The sequence below is a fragment of the Schistocerca gregaria genome, chromosome 8, assembly GCF_023897955.1.
Source record: "Schistocerca gregaria isolate iqSchGreg1 chromosome 8, iqSchGreg1.2, whole genome shotgun sequence".
NCBI lineage: Eukaryota > Metazoa > Arthropoda > Insecta > Orthoptera > Acrididae > Schistocerca > Schistocerca gregaria.
The window spans coordinates 169,148,309-169,172,801 of NC_064927.1; the positions used below are offsets into that span (position 1 = coordinate 169,148,309).

The 24,493-nt window shown below is 40.5% G+C and overlaps 1 protein-coding gene across 2 annotated transcripts in view; it reads left to right on the forward strand.

Annotated features, from left to right (window-relative positions):
* Window positions 1–24,493, forward strand: part of LOC126284872 (fatty acid synthase-like) — a 364,243-nt gene that overhangs the window by 165,801 nt on the left and 173,949 nt on the right. For both annotated transcript variants that reach the window (XM_049984111.1, XM_049984110.1), the window contains exon 17: window positions 15,089–15,334. In XM_049984111.1, coding sequence (XP_049840068.1) covers window positions 15,089–15,334 — 246 coding nt within the window. The remainder of the gene's footprint in view (window positions 1–15,088; window positions 15,335–24,493) is intronic.

Sequence of the window (24,493 nt, forward strand, 5' to 3'; positions counted from 1 at the left end):
TGGCCAGGACCCTTAAGTATTCAAATCCAGATGTCACTTAGCCAGAATGGATATGAGCGGAACTGGTTACTACAGCAATTTGCATCTTGAATAGGACAGGGAAATCACATGTAGAAGGTGTCAGTCCTTATGAGTTGTGGGAATGGGAAAAGCCTTTAACTAAACATCTTAGGATTATTGGCTCAACATGTTATGCCCACATTCCAAGTGAAAAACAAAGGAAAATGGACAAGAAAGCTGCAAAAGGACATCTCATTGATTATGATGGTGATGAACGCTTCAGTATTCGGATAAAAGAAAGTGATTCAGATGTGTTGTCCAGAGATGTGCAATTTGAAGAAAAACTGGGATGCTGTACTGAACAAGTGACACTACCATTTCAAGATGTTGAAAAGCCCACTGCAGGTCCAGATTATATTAAAAATCGATCAGAGAGTGAGAAAAATACACACTCAGAAGATAGTTTGGAGCATGAAACTAGAGCAGACCCAGAATCTGATGATGACATTCTGGAAACTTGCAAAGAGGAAATAAGAGTGAAGTTAAGAGACCGTTCATCATTAAAGAGACCAAAATATCTCAATGATTATGCATTGATACCAGAAGATTTCTTTGTCACAACTGACGTTCCCAAAATCTATGAGGATGCTCTTAGACATGAAGACAGCATCAAATGGAAAGGAGCAATGGACAGAGAAATGGAATCCCTGATTGAAAATGAAACCTAGGAGCTTGAAGACTTACTGAAGGGTGCCAAGGCTATAACATGTAAGTGGCTGTTTTGACTGAAAACAAATGAAGAGGGTCAGATTGAAAAATTTAAGGCTTGACTGGTTGCCAAGGGTTTCAGCCAATGAGAAGTCAAACTTTTAGTCCAGTTGCAACACTATTCTGAGTGTTGCTGCAACTAAAGGAATGTATCTTGAACAGTTTGATGTGTCAATGGCCTTCCTGCATGGAAATCTTGAGGAAACAATTTATATGGCACAACCAATAGGTTATGAATATGGTACCAACAAAGTTTTCAGGTTGAAGAAAAAAGCCTGTATGGTTTAAAACAAGCACCAAGATGCTGGAACAAGTGATTCAGAGAATTTTTGGTGGGTCTAGATTTCAGAGTAAGCCAAGCAGATCCATGCTTGTACATTCAAAATCAAAATGGCAAACAAGTTCTGGTAATTTTGTATGTTGATGATGGGTTGGTAGCTGCCATTGATTCAGATGATTTAAGCATTTTCTTTCAACAATTGCAAAAGGAGTTCAAGATCACTGTGGCACCTGCAAACTATTATTTAGGTCTCCAAATTGAACGTGGAAGGATGGCTGTATCAAGATTCACCAGAAGGCTTATGCACAATGGATTTTAAAACATTTCAACTTTTCAGAGTGTACAGCAGTTTCTGCCCCAATGTTTCACAGTCAGGGAAAGATGACATGGTAGAACAGTCTTTTCCATATACAGAAGCAGCTGGAACATTAATGTATCTGATGCTTAGCACAAGACCAGACCTAGCCTTCAGTATAAGTGTTCTGTGAAGATCTCTTGAGAATCCCACCAAAGAAGACATATTAAGAGTAAAAAGGGTTTTTCATTATGTATGAGCAATGACTGAATATGGAATCACATACAAATCATGAGGAAAGAGCACAACTCTGGAATGCTACAGTGATGAAAATTTTGGAGGCTGCTCAAAAACAGGCAGATCAACATCTGGAGTAGTCATCAACTATGCATGAGGGGCGATATCATGGCTAAGTCAGTAACAAACCATGGTAGCAACATCTACAACTGAAGCTGAACTAGTTGCTGCAAATGAAGCTGTCAAGGAGATTATTTGTTTAACTTGTCTATTCAGGAAAACAACAAGACAATCAGAAATTCCAGTTCTCTGAATTGACAATTCAGCAGTAGTAAAGTTGGGCAGAGAATGTAGTATTTCATTGTTGAACCAAACGTATAGCCATCAAGCATTTCTTTATTCGTGAAAAACTTTATGAAGGAACAATTAGAGTTCATCAAATCCCATCTGAAGAGCAGGTAGCAGACATAATGACCAAAGCTCTACCAAAGACACATATGATGATATTGTGTAATCAAATAGTACTGTTGTAAAACTCAGTTTTGTGAGTTTGCCTGTTTGTTGATTTATATTTAACAAGGGAAAATGTTAAAGTAAATTCTTTTTATTAACATATTTAAAAAGAAGTTTTGTGTTCAATTATTAATCAACATACTATATGAGCATAATGTTTTGTTTATCTCTGTTTTTTATTTTGAGTCACAACACTCGCACTTTTACTCTTAGGTGTTTTTAGAAGCTCCTTGGTCCAGTGAATTTGTGGTGAATCTCTAGTATGCCCAAACTATAGAATAATACACAGTTGTTCAGAATAACTTTAATTACTTTCACACTCAAAAACACAATGATAAACATTAACAACTCTAAGTCAGTATGCCAACAGTGACAAAGATTATGCTCTAATACGTCAGTGATACAATCGTGCTAAACTCACGTGGCAAAGAATGTCAAAGTATTGCCACAACTTCTTTTGTAAACAGTGTCTCCAGATTCGGAAATAAATCGTAAGTATTTGAAAACCAAACTCACTGCTTTTTGTCAGCACCTGATATTTCGTGAGAATAAACAAGTTTTTTTCTCAACAAAATACAATATAGATGACAAAACAAGGCGTAGGGCTATGGATACAGTGATGCTGAATGAACTGCATTTGGCTGTCAAGAGAGCAATGCGTGATGCCTTCAGTGACTATGTAGCAGAATATTGTCAAATGATCTTTCACAAAACCCAAAGAAATCCTGGTCATATCTAAAGGCTGTTAGTGGGAAAGAGTTAGTGTCCTGCCTCAGTGACAGACGGGAACAGAAATTGGGGGTAGCAAAATAAAGGATGAAATGCTTAACCCAATTTTCAAATGTTTCTTTGCAAAGCAAAACCCTGCAATATTGCTCCAATTTAATCCTCATACTACTGAAAAGTTGAATGAAATAAATATTAGTGTCAGTGGTGTTGAGAAACAGCTGAAATCATTAAAGCTGAGTAAAGCTCCAGAGACTGTAGAATCACTGCAGACCCTACACTGAATCTGTGTCTGAGTTAGCCCCTCTTCTAACTACAATCTATCATAGATCACTCAAACAAAATACCGTGCCCTGTTCTTGGAGAAAGGCAGAGGTCACACTGATATAAAAGAAGGGTAGCAGAAGTGATCCACAGAACTACTATCCAGTACACTTGACATAAATTTGTTGCAGAATTTTAGAACGTATACTAAGCTCAAACATAATGAAGTATCTCAAACAGAATGCCCTCCTCAATGCCAACCAACATGGATTCCAAATATATCAGTCATGTGAAATCCATCTTGCACTTTTCTCAGATGACATACTGAAAGATCTGGATCAATGCAGTCACGTATATGTAGTATTTCATAATTTCCAAAAGCATTTGACTCAGTACCACACCTATGCGTATTGTCAGAAATGTGATCAGATGGGTATCAAGTGAAATTTATGACTGGATTGAGAATGTTTTGATAGGGAGTACGTAGCATATTATCTTGGATGGAGAGTCATTGTCAGATGTAGAAGTAACTTTGGGTGTGTCCCAGGGAAGTGTACTGTGACCCTTGCTGCTCATGTTGTATATTAATGACCCTTGAGACAATATTAATAGCAAAATCAAGTTTTTTACAGATGATGAAGTTCTCTATAATGAAGTACCATCTGAAAGAAGCTGCATAAATTTTCAGATTTCAAAGTGATGCAAAGGCTGGCAACTTGCTTGAAATGTTCAGTAATGTAAAATTGTTCACTTCACAAAAAGTTATCCTGTGACTATAATATCAGTCACTGTTGGAATGAGGCAACTCATACAAATACCTGGTTTAGCATTTAGTAGGGATATGAAATGGGATAATCACATAGGCTCAGTTATGGGTAAAGCAGGCAGTAGACTTTGGTGTATTGGTAGAATACTGGGGAAGTGCAACCATTCTAGAAAGGAAAAAAAAATGATCTTATGCCATTGCTGGCCCTGAGGCCCATTTGGGGAAGTTTGGTCACCGAGTGCGAGTCTTATTTCAGTTGATGCCACATAGGGCAACTTGTGTGCTGGGGATGAGGATGAAAAGATGATAAGGACAGCACAACACCCAGTCCACGAGCAGAGAAAAATCTCGAACCCAGCCGGGAATCGAACCCAGACCTGCTGCATGGGCATCCAGCTAAGCAGACGGACTCTAGAAAGGAGATTGCTTACAAATCACTCATGTGACCAGTTCTAGAAAAGTGCTCAAGTGTGTGGGACCCTTACCAAATAAGATTAACAGGTGATATTGAACATATACAGCAAAGTGTAACATGAATGTCTGATAAGCGATAATCAAAGGGATCGCTGTGTTAAAAATGTACGGAAACCAGTGACTGAATGGTGGCCCCTATTTTGATTGGATCAGAGGTGGGATTCTTCCTAAACATCAGTGAGTGGGTCTGCAGATGGCATAATATATCACTGAAACTGCTTGCTCAATAAAAAATAAAAAAACTATTTGGACTATTTGGAGATTTAGACGGCTAAAATGTGTTTTGATTCAGCATTCTGGTCATAAGTGTGTTTGATCCATGGGAGAAAGGTGCAGAGATACTGAAGGATCTGAACTGGAAGACTCTTGAACATAGACATAAACTATCCCAAGAAAGTCTATTAACAAAGTTTCACAAACCAGCTTTAAATTATGTCTCCAGAAATATGCATCACTGACATAGGTATTGTGAGAATAAGATTAGAATAATTACTGCACCCACAAAGGCATTCAAACAGTCAGTCTTCCCACACTCCATATGTGAATGGAACGGGAAGAAACCCTAATAACTGGTACAGTGGTACGTACTCTGTGCCATGCACTTCACGCTGGTTTCCTGAGTATAGACATGGATCTAGGTGTAGACGTAGAACTTTGCTCATGAACTTTGAAGTGACATAAACAGAAAATTGGTAGTTACAGCACTTCTCTTCCTTTGTGAAGATGTGAGCACTGTGCTCATGTCCATTTCTTCTGTGGTTGACATAGGTTACTGAGTCATGCAATGAGCTGCCACCAGTGTGTAGGTTCAGAAGTGGTGTGAGTGCAGACAGGTGCACCATTTTTCCCCTGTGAGACACCATAAGGTAGGACTGGCGATGCAGCTTCCATTTGCACACTTGAGTCCAACCCGAGGAAGCACACTGCAGCAAAGGCGATGGAACAGGCAGTGCCAGTTGCCAACAGCTGATGGGGGCACCCACAGCAGATGAGACAGTGGTGAAAACATCATCAGTGACAGCAGTGAAGACAGTAGCACTGGCTGCGATGTTGGAGATGGCTGGGGAGACAGAGGGTGCAGAGGAGGAATAGATGCACCAAGTGTGCAGATGCCCTTGTGTAGTCGTAGATGGTCATGACGTCCACCCCACAGCCACATGGAAAATGCAGAGGCATCAGCCAAGATTACTCTCGATGACAGCCGGCACCCATTTTGGCTGGTGACAAAACCCATGAGCTCAGACAGCTGTGCCATGCTATAAGTCTGCCAGCAGGTGGTGTGGAGTCAATCGAAGCAGATGTAACAGAGTCTGGAGCTGACAACCATGGCACAATTTTGCCAGATTCTTATCAGCAACTGAAGAATTGGTCAAGAGCTACTTCCAGCGACACATCCGAATTGCATTTTTTCATCTCAGTTTTAAATGTTCATACTTGTCATTCTGCTTCTCCATTCAATTGAGCTCAGAAAGGAGGAGCAGTACATGGTGAACCACACTTATTCTACAAAAGTCTTCAAATTCCTGAGATACTGTTTGAACTCAGGGTCATTGTCTGTTACTGAGTATATGGAAGACCTGCCATTGCAAAATTTTTTTGACAAAGCTGAAATTGTTGCCGCCACGGAAGTAGACAGACACTGCACCACATACGGAAACATAGAATAAGCATCAATTACAACAAGTCAGGTGGAATTCAAGAAATGTTTTGCAAAATCTACATGAATTTGTTCCAAGGCTGCTATGAGTCTGACTGTGGTGAGAAAGAAGCACAGGGGGTCAACTGATGAGTAACATACTGTGGGTTGGCTCTAACAACTCATGCTATTTTTCCATCACTGTCTGGCCAGAAAACATGTCTGCCTGCTAATGCTTTTCTATGTGTCACACGCCATGGTCCATATTCAATACGCACATAATGTCACATTGTGTCCTCTGTAGCTAATAGCAACACTCCATCCCAAACAGAAAAATGATTTCACAAAGGATCAGAAGTATGGTGTGGAGTCTTGTCCAGCCAGACATGTTGCACAAAAGAAACAATGTTACTTAAAACAGGATCCACAGATACTGTGGTTGCAATTGTAGTGCTGGTAATAGCAAAATCATGAACAACATTTTGAGCTTCCACGTCTGAATGAAAATGAATCAATTCCTGTACACCAAACTCTTCCGGATCAATAGTGAAACACTATAAGGCATCAGCCTTTGCATGTTGTGCTACAGGTCAAAAATGTATCTTATAATTGTATTGTGACAGGAAAAGAGCCCACTGCCCCAAGTACTGTACAGATTTGTCTGGTAAGGATGTCAAAAGGTTGGAAAGAGACACCAGTGGTTTGTGGTCTGTGATAAGGCAAAACTTAGACTGTATAGAAAAACATTAAATATTTTTAGAGCGTGTGTCCTCATCAAAGCCTCTATCTCTACCTGAGAAGATGCTGTTGCACTGAATTTAAGGATTTACATACATATGCAACAGGGTGTTCAGTTTTGTCCATGTACTTATGAGCAGCGATGGAACCAAGGCCAAACTGACACGTCCATTGCTAACACAAGGTGCTGGCCCAGTTGAAAAATGACCAAATGAGGAGCTGACTGCAGCTTAAATTTAAACTACTTGAATGCCTGGTCACAAGCTGGGGATCAGTGGAAAGGAACATCTTTGCATAATAAAGCATGGATTGACTGTGCCACTGCATTTGGTACGAAACTGTGATAGTATGCTTAAAAACTCCTATAATTTCTTTATGGATGTGAGGTGTGGCAACGTGGCAATAGCACCAATACACAATTGTTTAATGCTAGCATGTGACACTTCAAAACCAAATAAATAATTGGTTGTTTAAAAAGCTGTGTCTTGTCCAAATTTAATTCTAACACTACAGACTGTAAAACAGAAAATAGGGCACAGAGGTGCTGCAAATGTTCCTCTGCAAAGACACCATGTAGACTCCTACTATTATGTCATGTAAATAGCTGTTGCATCCCCGTAACTGATACAATAAGTTGCTCTACAAAGCATTGAAAATAGCTGCTGCACTTGCCACATTGAAAGCAAAACTCTGTTATTGATAAAGCCCAAATGGTGTATTGATAACTAGAAGAAGTTTAGATTCTTCATCAAGCAGCAGCTGTAGATAGTGCTTTGCCAAGTCAATCTTTAAAAAATAACTGAGGAACTGGTCAAGAGCTACTTACAGTGACACATCCGAAATGCATTTTTTCATCTGAGTCTTAAATGTTCATACTAGTCATTCTGTTTCCCCATTCATGATTGACTGTGCATTGATAAATTTCTTAGAATCACCACAGAGGCATAATTCACCAGTAAGTTTTTTGGCTATTACCAGAGGTGCTGATCATTCAGTTGGAGAAAGTGGTCAAATAACATCAAGGGATTGAATACAATCTAAGTTTGCTTTTACTTGATCCTGTACAATTACCAGTACCAGGCAGGCCTGGAAGAAATGAGAGCAGTGGGAGAGAGGAGGGGGGGCAGACTGTTTCATCACAATATGAGCCTGAAATTCTAAGAGAAGAAAGTTCAGCACAGAGAGCATCTAATTGTTGATTTGGAACTTGATCAGAAACCAAATGCATTTCATCATTGATGGAGAATCCAAACAGTTTAACCCTCAAGTGGGCGAGCCGTTTTTTGTAACACGAGCGGGCGCACGGCGTACTTTGCACAGTGAAAAGAATAGGTTTCCTTATGTTACCAAGGTCAAGTATGACCATAATCACAGTTTAATCTTAGTTTATTTAAACAAGGAGAAAATATACTTACATAATATGAGCTAAACTACTGTTTTATTAAACAATAATGAAATAAAGTTTCACTGTTACCAAGGACATTTGTTAAAGAAACAATAATGATGCATTCGAAGCATTAAGCAGTGCAGTTGCATCAGATCTCAGTCAGATGTTTATTTTATCACTAATTGTCTTGTAGACAACTGCCTCAAAGTGGGATTATGTTGCTAGTTCGTAACTGGGCTAATTTTTTTGAACAGCTCGTAAATTTTTTCCACCCAGCTAGCTTTGTATTTTATATTACTGTTTCTCACTTGGACATATGAAAACACGATTTATCACTATGTTACCTGGAGCAATACTGAAGGAATAGGTATAGGTTTGCAGTCTTGAAACAGAAATTGAACCGCACAAAATCATTTTATTTTTGGTTGGCACACTTTATACACAGGCGCACCCGCTCGATGGTTAAAAGTATCCAAACCAAACAAGATTTGCTGTGTAAGCATTGTCCACAACTAGGAATGTTAATGAGCAAACCACAGCCTTGTAAGACACAGGTGCAGAAAACCATCCAAGAATGGGAATCTATTTGTTGTAGCTCTTCAGCCTCCACGACACTGGAGTCAGAAGGGGAGAATCCAAATTCATGTAAGTTTGCGAAATCACCAACATTGGGCCTGCACCCATGTTCACCTGCAATCTCAGTCATTTGTTAAACATGTGCACTTAAATGTATAATTTCCCTTGAGACACCATCACTGCTGACACACTGTTCACATCCATGTTTGTTTCATCCTCACTCGTGTTTGGAAAGGAGTTACATACAGAAGCAATGTGTCCTTTCTTATGGCACTTATTACCCACTGCCCGGTGCTTGAGACAAGGGGCCCTTCCAATTTGAGTGAAGCATTAAGGGTATGAAAACAGCAGAACATGAGTCTGTCACTGTTGTGACATGGACTATTGTTGTCGTGAATGGCGATTATTTATGACCCTGAGATGTCTGCTGGACTGCTGCAATAGCATCTATGTTCCCTTACAAACTGAATGGAGGTTGGGAGGGATAACAGGAATTGATTTCTGAATCTTTGGATCAGGCTTATATCTGACTACCTGCAGCCCAAGAAACTTCAGATGATTGCACTGTGTTCAGCACTTCAGAACCATAGGATTTTGACACTGCATAGCTCACTCTCAAACTTCCTTATCAGGAGCAAAATGTTTGATTGCATTGCGAATTAGTTGATCTGCATAGGATTCCTTATGAACATTTGTCACAAAATTACAATGACCATGTAGTTCTGCTGCCCATGCCACGTACGACTGTTTTGGCCACTTTTGGCAGCAGCAAAACTCCACACAAGCAGCAATAACATGAGTATATACAGTGTTAGGTACGAAGTTACTCACGTATCTGATCAAAAGAAGACTTGTGGATTCCAATACAGCAACTGATATGGACGAGCTGAAATCAATGACAGAAAAAGAACCATGCGCTGCCTTACATCTGTCACTACAAATGCCTAGAAATGTTGCTGCAGGCATCCCAGTCTTCTGCTGCATCTTTGTATGGAGGAAATGAGGAAAGGGCAGCAGATATCTTGTTGTAGGGCCTTATGTTGCGCCAGTGTAGTCATTAAACTGGAATTAGCAACTGTCAGTGCCAGCTGTCAGTCAAGAAGAGATTTAAGCACAGCCTCTATGGAAATTATACTCAAAGGACCAGTGACTGGCAGGGAACACGTGTAGTCAAATATCATACTCATCGCCAGAAAGTGTTCTAACCCAAGACCACTGTAATTTATTACTCAAACAGTACTTACACAAGGAAGACAAGATACAATACAATAAGCAGTACACAAGTGACCAGCAGAGCCTTGCACTAAAGTCTATGTATTCATTAGTTCCAACAGGGAGAACATCCAGCAGGCTGCCATCATAACTGCTGTCGTATTAGCAGGCCAAGTGACCTATAGTGGCCAAATCAGGCACAAACTTCACACAGGACCTGTAAAGTGGCACACACAAAATTGGTAGTTACAGCAGTAATATAGGTACATTTGAAATGTTGCTTTATGTGATACATGTTTTGTGTATTTTTTGAGGAAACTGAAATTTTTTACACTTTATTCTCAACTTACTCTCTGCATTAAGAGACATATAACGTAAGTGCTATTTGCCAAAGTCATAGGAGGAATTTATTTGCGTGAGACAAGAGCAGGTAGATGTTCCACTAATGACAGTGGCATCCAGTTTATATGCTATTGTTACATTTCCTTATTGTAGTTTATTGATTTAGGTATGTAAACCCTAGTCACATTTTTACTGCTCTCATGTGTAATCCTGCTCTGTGCTCATCCATTTACACTGTCCTTTGATCTGTGGTAACGATATTTTTTCGCACACTTGTACAATGTGCTATCCGAGAATGAGAGGTGTCTCTTTGGTGGATTTTTTTTCCTTTGCCATCATGTTATGTAATTTTTTAGTGTTTGTTGATTCTGTTTGTCATTAAGTAATTTTGACAAGATTCAAACTAATAATAACTACACAATGTGTATTTTATTTATGTGGGGTAGGTACACACCTACATAACTGATGACCTCTAACTAAGGATTTTCTGACTTTTCATTGATCGGCATAAGGCTACCACTAACCTAAGCAGTTAGAACAATTTACGATAATGACAAATGATACTGTCCAATAATGGAAGCAATTTGCACTCTTCAGAATGAAATAGAATCCTTGCAGTTACATCTTTTGGAAGATATGAACTTTAGGCATATGCCAGACTAAAGAAATGTCATTTGTTCAACAACATCAGCACAGTCCAGTAAGGCAACATCATTATAAATGATGATGATTGCTACAGCATGACCGCAGTGAGAAACAGCAGTGGATCTACCTGCTGGTTCCAGCAATTCACCCACACAGTGGTTGCGATTACGAGCACCTTCATTCATGCTTTCTTGACCACATACATTGTTCACAGTAAAGGAAAATATATTTCAACAACAGAGAGCAGTCAAAGATCACAAGAAGTTTGCTTTGGTGATGAGTAATCTGGACCACTGGCCCTCAGTTTTAATACTGTACAGTTTAGTGAATGCACCTACAGAAGGAGCATACAACAGATTGAAATAAGAATCAATACAACAGAGCATGAGTTCAGTTAACATAAGTATCAGGAAGGTACTGTACTGAGAGAAGTGGGGAGATAGAACCCCATCAGAATACTGAGGACAGCCAGTTGGATAGTTTGACAGTCTGTGATAGCTTTCTGTTACATGTATGGCAATAACAGCTTACAGCACAAGTAAGGGCTGCACTAGCCATAAATGAGGAGAGATCAGCTGAGAAGCTGTTTACAGAATCTGTGAGATGCATGAGCCAATTGCAACAGTCACAGTGACATCAACAGATTCTGTGTATGATAACCCCCATGGTCAGCAAGATGAAACTGGAGCCAAAACTATAAACTGTGCCACAGTCATACCAGAACATTCTATAAATATTTCAAATGAGTTTAGAGATTCGAAAGCTACAGTAGAGGACCAAAGAATGCAACTGCACACACAGCAGTGGCAACAAGTTAACATCAGTCAGACAAGAATTTAGGCGAGACGTGAAACGCGAAGCTAGCAAGAAGATTTTTGGAGAGATGTTGCTAGATGTGCATCACTGTGTTCTTACCGAAAAGCCGTGTTACATACAGTAACAGTGCAGTGTTTTCATGTCAACAACAGTAATCATCAGTGCATACATCTCCTTCCACTTTGAAGAGATTGTACGAATCTATTAGGCATACGGGCACAATGTTTTTGGTTGCTACCATGTCAGATATCAGCTCACTTCCTGTCAGCCATGCACCATACAACAGGCGAGGTGTACAGACATGTTTGAAAGCAGTGAATAACTCTATACTACCATGTATGGACACAAAGTGTGCAAGATTGATGTTGGTTTCTTCAAACAGTTTTCATGGTCTTTTGTGATAGCTGATATATCAGGACCTATATTTGGCACTGATTTTCTAGCACATTTCGCATTGTCTGTCAGCTTACAGGGAGAATGTTTCTTAAATCCAACAGACAGTAGTACAATATCAGGTGCCAAAGGGCATAAAACTAATGAGAAGCTCCAGGCAATTGGCGACTCCGTATTTGAGATGCTACATCATGAAGAGGGAAACCAGAAACTTTTGGCTGACCAGGCAACAGGAACAACAGATGAGTCAACAAAACAGATCCACTCCAAAGGATACTATATCTGTACCAAACTGGGATGACTAGTGTCATGATGAACATGGAGAATTGCACCAGAGAGGCTGACAGAAACAAAGGCAATATTCAAAGAAATGTTATTGTTGGGAGTAATCTGCAGTTAGCTAGCACATAGTCTTTGCTCTGACACTTAGTGTGTAAGAAGGATGGATCGTGGAGGCCATCTGGGGATTACCAGATGTTAAACTCTAGGACCATCCCAGATAGATACGCAGTACCTAACATACAGGCTTCACATGTACTCTGGCTGGTGTAAAACTTTTTAGCATTCGTGACTGCAAGGAAGTGTACTACCAGATACTAGTACCTCCAAGAGATGTTTGGAAGACAGCAGTGATTACATCATTTGGGTTATTAGAGTTTTCATTTATGCCTTTGACCTTAAGAATACAGTACAGACTATGCAGCATTTTATTGACAAAGTGATAAAGGGGTTGGCATTTTGTTTTGATTCTCTTGATGACATTTTGGTGTTATTGCCACATCAACAGCATCTGTGTCAAGTTCACAGATGACCCTTTGACCATAGAGTGGCATTAGATGAAAAAAAGAGGGTCATGCACAAGAACCACGTCACTTTTCTTGGACATACTGTGTCGTCAGAAGAATCCTACCTCTGTCATAGAAGATTGCAACAATACAATCTCTGCAGAAGATGGCAAACTACTAAGAAGTGAGAAGATATAAGAGAGTAATAAATTCTTATTGACATCATCTGTCAGCAATGGCTATGGTGCAAGCACAACTCTCATGAATGCACTCAAGGGACATAATGCCAAGGGTCGGTGACTGATTAAGTGGATACTAGAAATGGACAAGGCATTTAGAGGTCTGCAAGTAAACCTCAGCCAGGCAGTGTTACTTGCCCACCCAGTCCACTATGCAGAGTTAGCTATTGCTGTGGACTGATCAGTTTGCAATCTGGACAGCACTTGAGCAGTGTGTAGATGAACAGAGTGGGCAGAGGCAACTCAAACAGCTGAGATATCACCTGAAACTGCAGTGAAGACGTTTGTGTGTACTTGGGTTATACGTTTCAGATACCCACTCCAAGTTATGATTGATCGGAGATGTCAGTTTCAGTCCATACTGTTCTTGGAGCTGGACAAAATGTGCATGTTCCAACACTACTGAATGACTAGCTATCAGTCGCCAATATTGGTATGGTGGAAAAGTAACACAGAACTTTGAAAGCAGCACTGACATGTCATCAAGACAGATGGACAGAAGCGTTACCATTAGTGTTGTTACGCCTGCTAACAGCTCATAAACATGATATTGGTGTGTCAGTGGCTGAGATGGTTTACTGCAAACTGCTACGGATTCCAGCAGACTATTTAGTACCAACAGCACTGCCAAACTCAAGGGACCTCATATAGCATGTGCAGCAGCTAAAACTTCACTGCACGAATATATGTGCCCATTGACTTTCCACCATGGCACATGTAAGGTGTTTGTACACACAGACTTACATGATTGCTCTCACATACTGTTACAAACAGACTCCCTAGAGTCATCCTTACAACCACCATATATTGGGCATTTTCGTTCTGCATAGAGACAAGCACCCCATGGAAAGATTGTAGAATGGCAGTTTGATGAAGGTATTCGTTGAATGCAACAAGCCAACATGGATTTTACCTGCCCTGATCTCAGGCCAGTGCATCAAGACACAACAAATGCAAAACAAACTGAAAGGATGCCTAGCACATCATCCAGGACATGAACACAGTGGACTGATATGTCACCACCACAAACAGAACTGTCAGCATCACTGAGACACCTGACAAACTCAGAAGTACTGAAGATCTGATTAAATTTGTGTATCAATGCATCCTAGGGGCTTGCAGTTTAAGAAGGTTGTAGGAGGGCTATTTGACAATGATACTTTTTCGTGCACCTGCACTACATGATATAGAAGTGTGAGACGTATTTCTTTGGTGGCTGTTGTTTTTTTTATCTTAGCCATCGTGTTACGTAACTTCTTAGTGTTTGTTGAGTCTAGTTGTGATTAAGTAATTTTGACAATATTTGTACTAATAAAGAATTTTTTTCATTCATTATACACTATGCATATTCTACTTATGTGACATAGCTCCATGCTTTCATGTCAATTCTCAGATACTTGTATAACAGTAATAAATTGGCTTATATTGACAAGTTCTCTATTTTTCCCAATCTGTTTCTGCCCTGTATGTTGAGTCTTTTATATAATCCATTATATTTAGTTGTGATACAACTGCTACTGTTCTTTTCTCTCTATGTCTTGTACTATCAAATGTGAATATCCAGCTTCAAAAATTAAAATTATGGTATTTACTTTCAGGTTACACTCCAATTGGTATCTCTTTCAAAGAGTGTAACATATTATTAGTTATCTTATATCATGTTTGTTAAACAGTTTCTCCCCTCCCAATGTGTTGCATGCCTGCAAATATAGATTATGGAGATATTATCCTTTTCTGAATAAACATTCAAATTTTCTACCCTTTTGTGTTACAGTGTTTTTACTCTGAGTTCTAAAAAAGCAAATCTTACATCTAAAATTTTTGTCACTATTTTGACATTGCTCTCATGTTACTGCATTCCATAATATCATGGATTACAATCATATTTTCACAATAATTTTAATTATGTTCTGTTAGTCAGTATAGTTTGCTCTGTTGTTGTTTCTGTATGGTGTTTCAATATTTTTTTAAAATTTTTACTTCATTTTCTGTTTAGCGGCACTTGTGTTCCAAGTAATGACTAGTTCTGGAACTAATGAATTTGAAATTATGGAGGGAGGAAGTGTCATTGTGACTGGTCGCTTTTGGTTGGGTGGTGCTCCTATGTTAAGTGATGGGCTGGAGCCCCCAAAACCAGCTCCTGGTGTTCCCATGAATAAAAAGGATATATATAAGGAGATGAGACTCAGGGGCTACAATTACAATGGAATTTTCCGGAGTCTGATTAGTCTGGATCCTTCAGGTAGGAGACATTCTTAGATAATAAATCAACAATTACAGTACAGTTGTGCAGGACAGAAGTTAATAGCACCTTTGAGATGTCATACATTGATTTTATGATTACAGACACCCATATCTCCTTCTAAATTATAATATAACGTCTTTCTAGCTGAGTTCATAAAAATATCATCTATCAATGATGAAAAAACTGATTGTAGTCAGGCATGTTATTAACAAGTCTCATAATTTTAGACTAATCAGTTATAATTTTACAATGATTGCACTTAATTAGTACAATATGTTTCAGCATTGTCATTGAATTGCATATTTCCATACCTCTTCCTTCTCCATTACATCTGCATCATGCAATACTTCACTTACAATCCAGGTTATCATCTCATAATGCCAACAAGTAAACTTCCTAGTTGCTGAGAAAACAGACAGAAGAGTGTGGTGGCAATCAGAAAAATTATTTTTAAATAATTTTTCCCCTACAGTAAAGAACAATATGTGACACACTTAACAACAAAGTATACAAGTGTGGGATACATTAGGCAAACCTTGTATATACTACTCTGTGACATCATTATAATGTGTACATTCCCAATTTCAACAGGCTGGGATGTCCATTACTTTTGTGTTTGTATCACATTTTGGCAAGGGGAACTCCCCATTGCACCCTCAAAATTTAGTGGTAAGAAGGCCCATTGGATTGCATGCCAGTAACTGAAAACAGATCAAGCATGAAAACATGAAGAAGGTGTACTTAATTCTATCCCAGTTCACAACTCCTAATTCTGCCATCCAGCCAGATCAGCTGTCCCCTTTATTCACACTTATCCACTCTCAGACCTGCCACCCACAGTAATATATATTTTTCATCAATTATTCTTTATTTTTATCCTTGTAACTTCTCACCAATTTTAGTCGGTTTTTGCCTTTCGTTATCGTTGACTCCTTCAGATTTCATATTGTTTCTGCCTTTTGCATCCATATCACTCTTTTGTGAATTGTTGCTCTTATTTGGGTGTAATTTTGCAAAATTTTTCGGACATAAGTCTGTATTATTTACGTAATTAATAAACGGTCACAACACCCATATAGTACTAGGGACAGAAAGTTGGCTGAAACCAGTCGTAAACAGTAATGAAATCCTAAACTCAGATTGGAATGTATACTGCAGAGATAGGCTGGACAGTGAAGGGGGAGGCATGTTCATAGCGATAAGAAGTGCAATAGTATCGAAGGAAATTGACAGAGATCCGAATTGTGAAATGATTTGGGTGAAGGTCACGGTTAAAGCAGGCTCAGACATGGTAGTTGGATGTCTCTATAGGCCCCCGGGCTCAGCAGCTGTTGTGACTGAGCATCTGAAGAATAATTCGGAAAATATTTCGAGTAGATTTCCCCACCATGTTATAGTTCTGGGTGGAGGTTTTAATTTGCTGAAACGTTCATAACAGGAGGCAGGGAAAAAGAATCCAGTGAAATTTTTTTAAGTGCTTTATCTGAAAACTACCTTGAGCAGTTAAACAGAGAACCGACTCGTGACGATAACATATTAGACCTTCTGGTGACAAACAGACCTGAACTATTTGAATCAGTTAATGCAGAACAGGGAATCAGCGATCATAAAGCGGTTATTACATCAATGATTTCAGCTGTAAATAGAAATATTAAAAAAGGTAGGAAGATTTTTCTGTTTAGCAAAAGTGAAAAAAAGCAGATTTCAGAGTACTCGATGGCTCAACACAAAAGATTTGTCTCAAGTACAGATAGTGTTGAGGATCAGTGGACAAAGTTCAAAACCATCGTACAATATGCGTTAGATGAGTATGTGCCAAGCAAGATCGTAAGAGATGGAAAAGAGCCAGCGTGGTACAACAACCGAGTTAGAAAACTGCTGCGGAAGCAAAGGGTACTTCACAGCAAACATAAACATAGCCAAAGCCTTGCAGACAAACAAAAATTATGCGAAGCGAAATGTAGTGTGAGGAGGGCTATGCGAGAGGCGTTCAATAAATTCGAAAGTAAAGTTCTATGTACTGACTTGGCAGAAAATCCTAAGAAATTTTGTTCCTATGTCAAAGCGGTAGGTGGATCAAAACAAAATGTCCAGACACTCTGTGACCAAAATGGTACTGAAACAGAGGATGACAGACTAAAGGCCGAAATACTAAATGTCTTCTTCCAAAGCTGTTTCACAGAGCAAGACTGCACTGTAGTTCTTTCTCTAGATTGTCGCACAGATGACAAAATGGTAGATATCGAAATAGACGACAGAGGGATAGAGAAACAATTAAAATTGCTCAAAAGAGTAAAGGCCGCTGGACCTGATGGGATACCAGTTCGATTTTACATAGAGTACGCGAAGGGACTTGCCCCCCTTCTTGAGCGGTGTACCGTAGGTCACTAGAAGAGCGAAGCGTTCCAAAGGATTGGAAAAGGGCACAGGTCATCCCCGTTTTCAAGAAGGGATGTCGAACAGATGTGCAGAACTATAGACCTATATCTCTAACGTTGATCAGTTATAGAATTTTGGAACACATATTATGTTCGAGTATAATGACTTTTCTGGAGACTAGAAATGTACTCTGTAGGAATGAGCATGGGTTTCAAAAGAGACGGTCGTGTGAAACCCAGCTCGCGCTATTCGTCCACGAGACTCAGAGGGCGATAGACACGGGTTCACATGTAGATGCCGTGTTTCTTTACTTCTGCAAGGCATTTGACACAGTTCCCCACAGTTGTTTAATGAACAAAGTAAGAGCATATGGACTATCAGACCAATTGTGTGATTGGATTGAGGAGTTCCTAAATAACAGAACGCAGCATGTCATTCTCAATGGCGAGAAGTCTTTCGAGGTAAGAGTGATTTCAGGTGTGCCGCAGGGGAGTGTCATAGGACCGCTGCTATTCACAATATACATAAATGACCTGGTGGATTACATCGGAAGTTCACTGAGGCTTTTTGCAGATGATGCTGTGGTGTATCGAGAGGTTGCAACAATGAAAAATTGTACTGAAATGCAGGAGGATCTGCAGCGAATTGACGCATGGTGCAGGGAATGGCAATTGAATCTCAATGTAGACAAGTGTAATGTGCTGCGAATACTTGAAAGATAGATCCCTTATCATATAGCTACAAAATAGCAGGTCAGCAACTGGAAGCAGTTAATTCCATAAATTATGTGGGAGTACGCATTCGGAGTGATTTAAAATGGAATGATCATATTAAGTTGATCGTTGGTAAAGCAGATGCCAGACTGAGATTCATTGGAAGAATCCTAAGGAAATGCAATCCGACAACAAAGGAAGTAGGTTACAGTACGCTTGTTCGCCCAGTGCTTGAATACTGCTCAACAGTGTGGGATCCGTACCAGATAGGGTTGATAGAAGAGATAGAGAAGATCCAATGGAGAGCAGCGCGCTTCGGTACAGTATCATTTAGTAATCGCGAAAGTGTTACGGAGATGATAGATAAACTCCAGTGGAAGACTCTGCAGGAGAGACGCTCAGTAGCTTGGTACGGACTGCTGTTAAAGTTTCGAGAACATACCTTCACCGAAGAGTCAAGCAGTATATTGCTCCCTCCTACGTATATCTCGCGAAGAGACCATGAGGATAAAATCAGAGAGATTAGCGCCCACACAGAAACATACCGACAATCCTTCTTTCCACGAACAATACGAGACTGGAATAGAAGGGAGAACCGATAGAGGTACTCAGGGTACCCTCCGCTACACACCGTCAGGTGGCATGAGGAGTATGGATGTAGATGTAGATGTAGATGTAGAATTTTCCACATTTTTCCACCATCATGTAATCTTATTTCTTCCATCTGCGTCATAACAGAAAAGTTTCCTTATCCCTAACCAGATCCCAGTCCCACATACTGTTCCTGCATTGTTGCTTGGATCATGGAATCCTCCCCTAATGGCCTTACCATCAAATTACCCATCTCTGGCTACCACCCATCATTCCACAATTACCTCCACCTGTTCGGATTCTGCCAGTCCTTAGCCCTCACCAGCATAGTCCTGCAAAACCATATCAATCAAGCCCAAACCTCTTTGCAGTACCTTCACTCCATTCACAAAATTCTCCTGCTATGCTATCCTAAAGTCCTGGAACCCATAACACACATTGAAACTCTTGCCCTACAGGAACTTGAGCAACATTCACAATGCCACCTCAGAATCTGTCCGTCCTACTCACTTCCTACTCCTGCCTTGGAGTACCACTGTCCGCCACCTCTACAACCTCCAAACTTCCCCCACGTCCCCTCATAGCTGACAGACCCTGTCTCGCAGACCTACTACACTTACTCCACCCTCCAAAACTCCCTCCCACCTCCACCACACAGAATCCAGAACCTAAACAGACCTGCAACACAGTCACAAACCTTTCCTCCATAAGTCTTAACCCCACAGAAACATCAGTCCTTTCCAAAGGCCTCACCTTTTGCCCCTCTCCCAAATTCATTCATCCAGGACTTGTTAAAGACCTTCTCTCCTTCTCCCGGTCGCTATAGTGGAAACACTTTTTCGCCTCCAACCCTACCAATCAGACTCAACCAAAGACCAATATGGAATCTTCCCTAACTAAGTTCACTCCTCCGTCCAATGGTGATCCACCACACTGCTCCCAAACCACCAGTTAATTTTCCAGAATTTCTTAACCTCTTACCTTGCTCACTATCATTCCCCAAATCCCTCAAATGCAAACTAACCTTACATCTGCTGAAAGAACCACAGTCCACCATCTAAAATCTGATCTCGACCTTATATCCTACCTGCAGTCAAAGGCTCTACCACTGTTGTTTTTAACCGCAAGAATTACCTGGCGGAAGGACTCCTTTCCATATACATCCCATTCCACAGTGACCCCATTCCAGTAATGCAGCAGGATCTCCAGTAACTATTCAAATCCTCAGGCCCATCCCAGAACTTCTCCCTGAAGTCAATCTCTCTACTCACCTCTACCACTCCTTGCACTCCTACCATCTACATGCACCCTAAAGTCCGTAAATCTAACCACCCAGGACACCTCATTGTGGCTGGTTACTGTGCCTCTACTGAGAGAATCACTGCTCTCGTATACCAACATCTTCATACTATAACCCAGAACCTACCCTCCTATATAAAAGATACCAACCATTTCCTCCACTGATTCTCCACAGTTCCTGTCCCTTAATCACAGGGTGCCCTGCTCATTATTATTAGTACCACCTCCCTGTACACTAACATTCCTAATGCCCATGGTCTTACCACTATTGAACACTACCTTTCCCAATGTCTGACAGATTTCAAACCATAACCTCCTTCCTAGTCACCATAACCAACTATATGCTCACCCACAATTACTTCTCCTTTGAAGGCATTACCTACAAACAAATCCAGGATACAGTTATGGTCACCCACATGGCACCATCCTATGCCAACCTATTTAATGGCCATCTAGAGGAATCCTTTCCTAAAAACTGAGAAACCAAAACCCCTCACCTGGTTCAGATTCATTGCTGACATCTGCTATCTGGATCAAAGGTGAGGACACCCTATTCATATTCCTCCAGAATCTCAACAACTTTTCTCCCATTTGTTTCACCCGGTCCTACTCAACCCAACAAGCCACCTTTCTAGATATTGACCTCCAGCTCAAAGATGGCTATGTCAGTTCCTCAATCCATATCACACCTACTAACCACCAGCAATACCTCCACTTTCACAGCTGCCACCCATTCTATACCAAGAAGTCCCTTCTGTACAGCCTAGCCACCCATGGTTGTTGCATCTGCAGTGATGAGCAGTCCATCTCGAAGTGTACTGTGGGTCTCGCTGAAGCCTTCCCTGATTGTAATTATCCTTATAACCTTGTACAAAAACAAATCTCCTGTGCCTTATCTTTCCAGCCTCCGAACACCTCCTAAAGTCCCACAGTCCAGCTACAAAAGAGCATTCCCCTCGTAACTCAGTTCCATCCAAGATTGGAGCAACTGAATTACATTCTCTGCAAGGGTTTTGATTACCTCTTGTTGTGCCCTGAAATTAGAAATATTTTGCCCACTATCTTTCACACCCCTCCCTCAGTGGTATTTTGTCATCCACCAAACCTACGCATTATACTCATCCATACTTACAAAACCCCTGCTCCCAATCACTTACCTCTGGCTCATACCCCTGTAATAGACCTAGAAATCAAGACCTGTCCCATACTTCCTCCCACCACCACCTGCTCCAGTCCAGTCACTAACATCACCTGTCCCATCAAAGGCAGGGCTACGTGTGAAACCAGTCATGTGGTCTGCAAGCTAAGCTGCAATCACTGTGCTGCATTCTATGTTGACATGATTACAAACAAGCTGTTGTCCACGTGAATGGCCACTGACAAACTGTAGCCAAGAAATAAGTGGACCACTGTGTTGCTGAACACATTGCCAAACATAACGTCCTTCATTTCAATTACTGCTTCACTGCCTGTGCCATATGGATTCTTCCCACCAACACCAACTTTTCTGAATTGTGCTGGTGTGAACTTTCCTTGCAATGGATCCTATGTTTCCATAACCCTCCTGGCCTCAACCTTTGTTAGTCACTGTTCTTACCCATCCAGGCCCTTTCCTGATCCCATTCCAGCATTACACAGCCGTCATTCCACCACCACCACATCCAGTGTTTTTATTTGTCTCCTTTTTCAGCTACTCCCCCCCCCCCCCCCCCCCCTCCACCTCTGCTCTACCCATTGTCTGACCTGCAGTCCCTCACTGTCCACCACCATACTATCCCTCCCCATTCCCATCCCAGCCTTCTCCTTACCACTCCTCCCCCTCCCCCCCCCCCCCCCCCCTGCCCACAGTCACCACTTCCATCATGCACTGGTGCTGCTGCTCACAGTGTGGTTTCAGTTGCCTGAGGCTGCAGTCATGCATTCGAGGGGGATCACATAGTAAATTTGAACATGGCTTGCCTGCTTTGCAGTCCAACACTGTGACAACACAACCATGATGATGTGCTTCTTGCAATTTGTCAATGTTGCATATCTTGAACTCGGACCATTCACTGTTTCTTATTTGCTTCTTTTTTCAGAATTCAGTACACTTTCTTCTTGTTTTCATGCTTGATTTGTGTTCAGTTTTTGACACGCTATCCACTGGTCCATTTGACCACTAATTCTGAGAAGAGTGCAATGGGGAATTTCCCTTAAGAGAAGTGAGAGAAGTCATATTTGATTATGCCTATTTAGTTGAATCTCATATTAGCTAGGTTTCAAACTGCAATCTCTTCTGAATATATTATACTTCAGATATTGAGAATCTCTCAAATATGCATTATTATTCGTATGATTTGTTATAATTAAATATAAGATAAAAACATAATAGCAGTAGGAGTCTTCAAGGTGGGAGACAGACTCACAAACTGCAAGTGTCCACAGTGGCATAATGTTTAAGATGACATGTTATGGCAAGAAGTATAGCTGATGTGCTTGTTCTTGTCCTGCTACTTCTAATAATTATTTATTTTTATTTTATTTTATTTTTTGTACCTTCTCTTTTCTAAAAGGTTCTATTACATTTTTATATATATATATATATAACGAGGTTCTCACTTTCAAAGAAAGAGATGGCAACATAGTTTCCAAAATTGCAGTGAATGTACCTATTGAAAATACCAGTTGCTGCTCTAATTTGTGTGTAAGAATGGCTACCACAGTCACAAAAATACTCCATATTTAAAATCTTGTTCAGTGTTATGGTAACATTATGTGTATTATTCTGGTGTGCAGAGCACATATATTTTGTATATGTAACTAGACAACATTACTTTAGGTATACGGTTCTCAAATGAATAAACAGATCAGTTAATATGAAGTCGATAAACAGGTCAAATTGAATAAGATGAAGGAAGACATGACTTATCCACTGCCGCATAACCTACAAATATTTTTCAATCTGTTAATATTAACAAGGCACAGACAATGATTGTGCATTTGCAGAAGCATTTCTGAAACAAAGATAACCTCGTTAGCTACACATTAGTTTGATGCTTGGAAGTAATTTGATACTGAAAGCAGCAACCACTCACATTATTGCTGAGAATCATTAAGTTCGGCAGCAAATATAGCAGATGTGAGCATCATGCCATGGGAGGCACCCAAGCTCAGTCTCCATATGACCACAAAAGTTGATAGACTTTCTAAAATTATTATCGAATCTGGGTGTTGTATGTCAGGGTCATATCATGGAGATGTTTCACTATGATGAATCCAATGTTACTCAAAGAGTCAGAACAAGTGAAAGAGTTTTCATCACCAAAGATGAATACAAGGCAAAGGAATCACAGGGAGTGTGGTGTAGGATTGCTGTTCCTTTACTAGTTTCATTATGATATTTGTAATCACAGTCTGATCAGCAGAGCACTTCACACTTTATTCTTTCAATTCTGCAACATCATCTGTTATATCTCAAACAGGAAAATATACACTTTTATATTTAATGACGAAAGTTATCATCCTTTGGGGATAAATTAAGTGTACAATGATGCCTTATGAAAAACACAGAACCTGTCTTCTCTTCCACTATTTAAATGCAGAACTGTAGAATGTTCATGCAGGTATATACACTCCTGGAAATTGAAATAAGAACACCGTGAATTCATTGTCCCAGGAAGGGGAAACTTTATTGACACATTCCTGGGGTCAGATACATCACATGATCACACTGACAGAACCACAGGCACATAGACACAGGCAACAGAGCATGCACAATGTCAGCACTAGTACAGTGTATATCCACCTTTCACAGCAATGCAGGCTGCTATTCTCCCATGGAGACGATCGTAGAGATGCTGGATGTAGTCCTGTGGAACGGCTTGCCATGCCATTTCCACCTGGCGCCTCAGTTGGACCAGCGTTCGTGCTGGACGTGCAGACCGTGTGAGACGACGCTTCATCCAATGCCAAACATGCTCAATGGGGGACAGATCCGGAGATCTTGCTGGCCAGGGTAGTTGACTTACACCTTCTAGAGCACGTTGGGTGGCACGGGATACATGCGGACGTGCATTATCCTGTTGGAACAGCAAGTTCCCTTGCCGGTCTAGGAATGGTAGAACGATGGGTTCGATGACGGTTTGGATGTACCGTGCACTATTCAGTGTCCCCTCGATGATCACCAGAGGTGTAC